The sequence below is a fragment of the Eurypyga helias genome, unplaced genomic scaffold (genome assembly GCF_000690775.1).
Source record: "Eurypyga helias isolate BGI_N326 unplaced genomic scaffold, ASM69077v1 scaffold16264, whole genome shotgun sequence".
In the NCBI taxonomy this organism is placed as follows: Eukaryota; Metazoa; Chordata; class Aves; order Eurypygiformes; family Eurypygidae; genus Eurypyga; species Eurypyga helias.
In genome coordinates, this window is record NW_010245765.1 from 3,387 (window position 1) to 12,269 (window position 8,883).

The window sequence follows — 8,883 nt, forward strand, 5'->3', positions numbered from 1 at the left end:
CTTTCCCTCTCAGGAGGTGTAGGAGGGGAAGCAAACAGATTGCCAGTGCAGAATCAGACCCCTGGATTTCGACAGCTGCTGAGTCTTAGCTAACACACCTGGATTCAGACAGTTTGCATTGAGCTTTGAAATATAAAAGCGCTCCTTGGATGCCAGATGTTACTGTAAGTTTTAGGTTGAAACAGCAAACAGCCTGCGTAATGAATCTGGCAATGCAGAAGCCCCTTTTATTAAGGTTGAATCTAAAATAAGGGGTTGAATGCACCAAAAAATGGCATTTGAAGAAATGATTTTGCAGTTACCCCCAAAGCCAACGTGCTTTCTGGAGGTGTCTGTCGGGAAGGGGTCCCTTCCTGGCTGCCGATGGGTATGTTTCGGAGCAAAGCAGCTCAGGGAGATGCCCTCGATGCAAGATCTCCCTTTGAAAAGGGCCCAGCGCAAAGACCGACCCTCTCTGTGGTGGTGGCCCTGTCCTGCAGCTTGTCACGTGCTTGCCAACCTCTGTGGTCAAGCTGGAGAGATGTTTTTCTGGAGACAAGGAGAGATGGACAGCAGCAGGGCTTCCCCTGTCCCAGGGCTGCCCTTGCATCGGTTGCAAGCCGTGCAGTGCTAGAGAGAACCCACTTTACACTGAGGGCTGCAAGGACATGCCTGGCCAAGGAAAGCAAAGGCACAGGGGGTGTCAAACAGTTTCCCTGGCTATGGCTGAGGACATGCTGGATGTGTTGGTACCAGCCCTGAAAATCCTTCCCCCGGAGCAGGAGGCAAGGGCCAAGCCTCTGCTCTGCTCACCGGCTCTGTTAACAAGGGCTGTGCTCCCGAACACGCCGAGCGAGCACCCGGCTACGGAGTTTCAGAGCTCAGTAAAGGGAGACATCAGGACAGCCCTTGATGTGCTGGCAGGGGCTGAGCGCGGCAGGGGAACGGGGAGGTGCTGGCTGGCTGGCAATCCCGCGGGAGCCCAGCGCCGGGGCCGAGCAGCTGGCAGAACCGCTGGTAACGCTGCGCGCTGGAGAGGAGAGGTGGTGGCGGACACCAGCAAAAAATCGTGTTCCTGATTCTTCTGGATGGATGCTGCATCCCAGAGCAGGGATGACATCCTTGGGAATCTGGGTCATCCCTTCTCCACCTGGCCAGGGGTTGTCTTCCACCTCCAAACCACTCCACTGTCCCTAGGGATTGGGGACACGCAGCCAGGCTCCAGCCAGCTCCATCCTCACCGTGTGTCCACCTCAGAGGTAAAAGCCATGTTTTAGGACCATTTCCCAATGCCCACGGACCCTTCTGGGCCTCATTGACTCCTCTTGGCAGAGCTGTAGGAAGGGTGCCTGGTGCAGGGGGAGATGCTGGTGATGGGGTCCCTGCATGCTGCGTGCACCCAGCAGGCAGGGATGCAGGCAGGGACAGTGGCTTGGCAGCAGAGAGGGACAGGGACACGCGTGTGGAGGATGAGGGTGATGCTGTGGATGAAGGCACTGAGCGAAGGGGATTGCAAGAGCTGTAGGAAACCAGTGGCATGTAGGAAAGCCACTTTGGCACTGCTAATTAATTTATCTGATGAAAGCTGTTCTTATTCCTAGCCTAAAGGTTCATCTACGCAGCCAAGAGGCTTTGAGCTGAACGCACACACATGGTAAGGGAAGACAACGGTAATGAGGACTCGGAGGTGTGAGTTGTGCACACACAAGCGAGCAGGATGTGCCTCTGAGGGTTGCTAGCTTGTGCCCAAATGTACTTGGCTGCATTATTGCTGCTGGGTCCTCTCCCAGCCCAGCTGGGTGTCCTGGTCCCCCTGCCCCGGGGTTCCACAGCACCTGGAGCGTTAGGGCCCCTGGGCACGGCTTAGCCTTGCGCTGGGGTCTGCTCCCCAGGCTGAGGCAGCGGGATGTGGCTTCACCTGGGGGAAGACCAGCTCCACCTCTTCAACCTAGAAGTTGGATCAGCGTGTGGACCAGGGGGTTGACTCTTTTCCCTCCAGCCCTCCCACACCAGAGCTAGAGATGCTGTCCACAACCATCCCCACGGGTCTGTGAGCCCTCAGGGAGAGGGCACAGGCCAAACTGTGCCACGGGGGCAAGCAGGCGCCTCCCTCTCCTTACTCCAATTGAATTTGCCTCTTCTATCACCACTGGCACTGACATGGCGTAGGCCCTTCTCACCTTGGCCTGGGAGCTGTAAACACAGGCAGCACCCCTTCCCCAGCCTGAAAATAGGATGATAGACTACAGGTGGCTGGGAGGAGCGGGGAGGAACGGTGAGACAGCCCTCGGCATAATAAATAGCAGCACCACACACCACCTGCCTACCCATTATCAGCTGCTTTGTAGGCACCCAAGCAGAAAGGAGTTGGAAGGCTACGTTTGAAAAGGGACGCAGAGAGACTCCAGGCTGCGTTAGGGAGAGTTTCTCCCACGTAGAGGGATGAGAAAACATGAAAGCACTGGTAGGAAAATCCAGCCAAAAAAAAGGTCTACCAGTGGTGGCTGGGGGCTCGGCTGAACCCTCCTGGCAACTCTGCAGCTCGCTGGCGTTTTTTTCCCCTGCAGTTTGCAAACAGGGTAAGTATCGAGGGTTTAGGCACTTAGGGGGATGAAGCCAGCAGCTTCTATCCTCTTTCCAGCTGGGAAAGGGGTGGCTGGTCTTGAAGACTTCTTCAGCGCAGGGTCAGCTCTGCAGGGTCTGGGGGAGAGGAGGGCGGGAGGAGATGTGGTGTCTCTCCTCCTGCACAGAAAACAGGTTCCCAGTGACTGCAGTGGTATTGCACCTTAATTATTTCCTTTGGATCTGCTACTGGGAATGGTTGTGTCCTTAAAGTTGTTAAAAGGGCGAAAGAGAGAGGAAAAGCAATCCTGACATCCTGTCCGTTGGGTCCAGATGTAGCTCGCAGAGTACAAATGAGCTCGTGTGGAATGAAATCACTTAAAAAGAAATTTAATGAGAGGGGTATGCAGGCATCTGGTTTCTATCAATCATCATTTTGTGTGATATGCAATGGTAAATATTATCTTTTTAATGACTCCAATGAAGCAAAAGAACCCAAACCACACACATGTAATGAGCCAACAAAATTCCAGAGCCTGAGATGTTTCAACTCTGAAAAAATGTTCTGTAGATGGAAAAACCCCAACTGACACCTCTCCTAATTCTCTGTTTGAGTTATTTTATTTTTTCCTTTTTTTTAAAAAAAAAAAAAAACAAAACCCCTCCTTTCCTCTGGTTATATTTAACCTCTGTGTTAAATTAATCTTCTCTGTTTATCAACAACTACTACTGAGTGAGCCTCCTTCCCTCTTTCTTGGTTTGACAGCTCAAAAACCTGTTCCAGGCCGGAAGCTCTTGCTGCAGGCCGCCTGCCTTCCTCCAGCCGTGTGCAGAGGCACTGGCCGAGGAGAGGTGGCTGGCACAGATTTGCTTTTTCAACTCGGAGCAAAGGCGGTCTGGGCTCCCCCGTTTCAGTTCCCTGTCGATGAAAGCGGGCAGGCGGTGGATGGGGTTGAGCACATGAGCCAGGGGTTCGCTGGTTTTACATCCTCCTTGCAGGTCCCTCAGGAAAGACGCTGGATTTGGCTCCTACAGGGACACCACCCTGAGGGTCTGAGAAGGAAGGAAAGGTTGGAAAGCAGTTTCTCAGATCCTTTGCAGGCCTGGTCTCACCCAGATTGGCAGTTTTGGGGTTTGCTCAGTCTTTGCTCCAGGTGTAGCTGGCTGAAATCGGCAGAGAGGTGGAGGTGATGCCATGGGAGATGCACGGATCCTCTGCTTCTGATGGGCATTGGCTCCAGTGGCTCCTTTCGGTCCTTCTCTTGGTGGGAATGCTGTGATTCCTGGCAGTGCCGGGGTCAGTCCCTGCTTACTGTACCCCTTCTGCTGAAAGATCATGGCTCCTTCAGCAGAGTTTTTCTCGACTCATTCCCTGGGTCTTCACAGCACCGTGCCCTTGAGCTCTGACCAAATGAGGCTTTTTGGGGAGCTTCCCAGGGTGAACAGGGACTTGGGGTTTAGGGGCTTAGGGTAGTCTCTGGGCACCTGATCCCCATTCCAGCAGCAGCCCCTGCTCCCAGGAGGAAAAGATCTGCTAGTAGGGGTGGCAAAACCTGGGGTGCTCACTCTCCATCACTGGAGGCGATTGGTCTCAGCCAGCTAGGGCCAGGGGCTGCAGCAGCTTGTGGGGAGGGACAGGATGGGGGGAGAGGGATGCTGGGATGATGGTCTCATTAAAACAGAGAGAAACGTTTGTCCTTCTATTGGGAAATGCTTGGATCTCAAGTCCTGGCAACAGTGCTATCTGTGTAGCCCTGGCTGGCACTCCCCCAGCCAGAGGAGCGGTGTCCGCCCCAGCCACCTCTCTGGCAGCTCCAGGCTGAAGGGTACAGCCTGAGCATCTTTGTGGTGACAGGAGCTGAAGGCAGCCAGGCCTGGGAATGACTTCTCCCAACAGGAGAGAAGACGGAGGCAGAGAGCTTTGGCAGGGGAGGGGGGGGGGGGGGGAGAAGGCTGCACAATAACAACAGGAGTTTTGTCACGGGTTCTCCCCTGGGTTTTGAAAGCAACACCTCATCTCCCCCTTTCCACCTTCCTTCCTCCCCCACCCTTTCTGCCACACACTCTTCACACCTCCGAAACCTATTTTGGGCCGCCTGATGAATCCCAGATGCCTCGGAGAAGCAGCAGAAGCGGCGGTGCACTCCAGGCGCTGATTTAAGCCGCTTCCTTGGCAATGCCCCCAAGCTTTGGCAAGCCAGGAGAGCGGGGGAAGGAAGGGAGGGGGAAAAGGAGGATAATGAAGTGGTAAATGAGCCTGGTCCTCAATATTGCGATTATCCATGGGGTGGTGAGAGGAGAAGAGGATCTCCCTTGGTCCTGGAGGGAGGTAGCTATGGTTGGGAAAAGGGGTGGCATGGGTTCGCGTGGTTTGGGAGGGGGTTACGGCAGCCTGGGAGAGGGGAGGAGGCAGTCTGTCTGGAGCTGGGGATGATGGTGGACAGAGCTGGGAGCCCTCTGCCACCTCCTGAGCATCCTTTGCTGCTCCAGGCGAAAGGAGGCCCAGGAGGAGGCAAGGAGCTGGGTGAAAGCAGGGAGCAAACCTGCTGTGGTTCTCTCCTCTGTAAATCAGGCCGAAGGGGTGGTTAACGTGTCTGGAGCATCAGTGGCCCCAGCCCTGCGACTCCCCAGGGAGCTCAGCACATCAGCTGCAACTGCAGCTTTATTTGCATCCGCTGCATTTCACTGAGGTTGAGCGAATCCCGTAAAGAAGGGTCCCCAGCAGCGCAGAGGGTCTGGGAGGGTGTTTGGGGTATCCTTATGGCATCAATGAGCAGTGACGTGAGCTCAGGGCTGAGATCTTGCAGGAGGCTCTGGGGGGGCTGATCTGTGACAGGATGTCAGGAGCAGGGAGTGTTCCTGTGGGTGGTGATGCAGAAGTTAAGCCCATGGGGCCAGGAAGATGCTGTGAGACTGGGAAAGAGAGGCAGGGAGAGGCTGGCTGGGATAAAGGAAGGGTTTTGCACGCTCATCTCCAGCTCCGTGAGACAGTACGTGATGTTTTGATGAATGTGGGCATGTGTACAGCATCTGGCAGGCCCGAGTTGGAGTCTCTGGGTATCAAGAACTCTCTTGCCTCTGCTTTGTGGATGAATATCAAGCTGTGATACCCTTATATCAGGTAGGGAAGGCTGAGGAGAAAGGCGTTAACCTGTTGATTTTTAGGCAGCTAAATGCCACAGCTCATGGGGAATTCAATGAGAAACCAGCCTCGGCTGTGCTAGATGCAAGGGGGTGGTTTCCAGCATCACCACCACTCCCTGCTTGGCTTTAATCCGCTCTCACCCTCCTGACTGTATTTTGTGTCTATTCTTTCTTGAAGGTTTTTTGTCAACTTCCCATCGGCCAAGCAGTACTTCAGCCAGTTCAAGCACATGGAGGACCCATTGGAGATGGAGAGGAGCTTGCAACTGCGTAAGCACGCTCGGCGGGTCATGGGTGCCATTAACACTGTGGTGGAGAACCTCAATGACTCCGAAAAGGTCTCCTCTGTCCTGGCTCTGGTGGGCAAGGCCCATGCCCTCAAGCACAAAGTGGAGCCCATTTACTTTAAGGTAAAGGATGGGAGCAAAAAACCAAAAAAAATCTCTGGGATGCTTTAGAAATTAGGAAGAGGGCAAAAGAGGGAGCTGTGTTGAGCTGGTGCTGCCTGTCCTTGCCTGGAGGAGGTTGGCTGGTCGTGGGGGTCGCTCCCACGGCGATGCTGTCCCACACAGACCACTATTCCCAAACGCAGCCAACGCTGGGGCATCACGTACCTCACCCTGCCCAAGGAAACCTGCCTGCCTGCAGCCCTGGCATGGCTGGGGTTGTACATCCCTTCTTTTGGAAATCAAGAATGGTAGAAGGGACTAAATTGGAGAAGCCCAGTTTGGAGAGGTGCAAGCAGCACCCCATCGCACCTGGGTCTCAGCCTCCTCCCTGCCTGGGCAAGGCTGGTTACCTGTCCTGTCTGTTCCCTTGGGTGTCGACAGACCTCCCGAAAGTCAGAGGGTTGTCATTCCTAGAACTCAGACACAGGATTAAACTGAGGTTTTTAGGAGAAAGCTAAATTTGCTGTTAGCCGCCCCCTGGAGAGTTATTAACCGCTCGCTGTCCGCATCCCTCCAGAAACTCACTGGTGTCATGCTGGAGGTCATTGCTGAAGAGTACGCCAACGACTTCACCCCGGAGGCACACGGCGCCTGGACCAAGATGAAGACCCTCATCTACACCCACGTGACGGCAGCGTACAAGGAGGTGGGCTGGGCGCAGTACCCCACCGCCACCCTGTGAGCAGCCAGCAGGGCCGGGCGAGGGGCAGGGAGGGCTTTGCTCACCCCAGGACTTCACTCTGGTCTCTTCTCAAGATCTTCGCTCAGTCTGGGGAGCCTGGTAGGGCCAGGCTGTTAGCTGCCAAGTCACAATTTGATCTCCATGGGGTTTAAAAACAAATTAAATAAGCCAAAAAAAAATAGAACCACGGAGGGTGTGGGTGGGTCAGGGTGAAGCGGTTGCAGGGGATGCTGGAAAGGAATGTGGAGCACGAGGGGAGAGCATTGTTTGTTGGCTCCATCTTACTGTCCTGGTCTGTCCATCACCACCTCCCAAACCCTGCACCTCACTTGCACCGTCTCAAAGTCCCTTGCACAAGCTCTGCTGCGCAGCAGTGACGTGCAGCCCCGTTTGCCGACCAACATCGTGACCTGCGTTTACCATGCGAAGCTCCCGGGTAAACTTTGCTCCTGACTTTTAGGGGGTGCGGTGCTTCGGGGGACCACCGGCTGCCCGGCTGGCACCGCTTTGCTTTGCACTTTACGCCGTGGGCAGGGGAGCAGGGCTGGTGGCTGTGGCCAGAGCTGCTCTCGGCTGCCATCGCCCTGTGCCATGGGCTGGCAGCAGCCCTCTGCTCTCCCATCATCCGCAGGCCCTCTCCTTGGCTGGCTGTTGGAAACGCTCCTGGGGCTGGAGGTAGCAAGGGGGTGGGAGAGATGTGCTCCCCCCAGCACGAACGCGTGGGAGAGGAGGGGGGATGCCTTTGGGCTGCTTCTCTCATGACTCAGCACGGCATGTAGGTGGGATCCCCGTGCCAGATGCGGGGAGCTGATGAGCCCACCCGCCTCCGTTCAGCTCCCGTGGGCAGCAGGGACGTGCATGAGGATGGGCTTAGGTGGCACAGGTTGTGCCATCGCCCCAGGGGTTGGCACGTGTCAACCTGTCTGTCCGGCAGCCAGCAGCAGGACGGTGCAGGGCCAGGGCGGCTCTGCCCCGCTCAGTGAGAAGGGGGGGTTCAGGCTGTCGTCTGGGAAAGATGAAGTGGAGGGAACGAAGTAGCAGGAGGGATTCCTAGGTGTGAAGAAAGGTCCCTGCTCTGTTAAAATGAATAAGTAACTTGTTACATAGAGCATATTCCTGCCCTCTTGGTGACACTGGGTTCCTTCAAATAAAGTGCCTGGTAGAAATCATCCCATGCCGGAGCTGTGTCCCGCCACGGGGGCCGGCGGCGCTCCTGCCTGTGCCTGGCAAAGGGCTCTCCCCCACCAAAACGAGACGTGGCTGCAGGGCTTGCGGCACGCATCTTGCCTCCAATGCCGACTCCTCCCAAAGCTGTGGGTGAGTCGGCTTGGGTTTGCTGCCTCAGTTTCCCCTTTGGTTACAAAAAAGGGAGGATGAGCAGCCCAGCCCCGTTGCTTCCTGCACATGTGCTTGGATTTATAGGATGCTCTGGGGACTGATTCCCAAAGGATTAAGGATGTGCTAGGAAGCTTTGGCATCCTTGCCACCCAGTGTTTCCCAAAATGTCACTGTTATTTTTAAAGCTCTAATGTTAAGGGCAATGTTACCTGCTTAGGAGGGGGTTGCCTCTGGCCTCACACCACTATTGCCCTCGGGAACAGGCAGTTTTCCAGGGGAGATCGGCTCCTCTCCTGGATGTCAGCTTGGCAGGCAGCAAGCCGACGGTCCCGGCTGGGATCCCCATGGCTGCCCTGGGGACATCCCCAGGGCTGACCTCGCTCCTCCAGAGCAGCTGGCCAGAAAGTCCTGCTTTCCTCACCCACAGCCAGCTCATCTGTGCTTTTAATCATCCCCAGGGAATAGGGTTTTTTTCCTCTTTCTGGTGTTCCGTTTCCATGCCAAGGGGCTCCTCTGCCCTTCAGCACTGGCACAGCCCGTGGGGGGCCAGGACTGTGTGCCCACTCCCAGAAAAGCTCTCAGTGGGGTTTTCCCCTTTCCTCTGCCGGCTCTAACAGCAGGTTCTGCTTGAGGCCTGTGGGAGCCCATACAGAAGGGCAAACCCCTCACCCCGTGACTGCTCCTCCCATGCTCGTGCCAAGCCGTGGGCATAGCCCGCGCCTGGGCAGG

The 8,883-nt window shown here is 55.7% G+C and overlaps 1 protein-coding gene across 1 annotated transcript; it reads left to right on the forward strand.

Moving 5' to 3' along the window:
• Window positions 1–5,662: 5,662 nt before the first annotated feature.
• CYGB (cytoglobin) lies at window positions 5,663–6,816 on the forward strand (the record flags this gene model as incomplete). The annotated part of the gene is made up of 3 exons (XM_010150192.1): window positions 5,663–5,706; window positions 5,864–6,095; window positions 6,652–6,816. Coding segments are annotated over 3 exons (441 nt in total), but the record flags the coding sequence as incomplete, so codon positions are not given.
• Window positions 6,817–8,883: the final 2,067 nt, after the last annotated feature.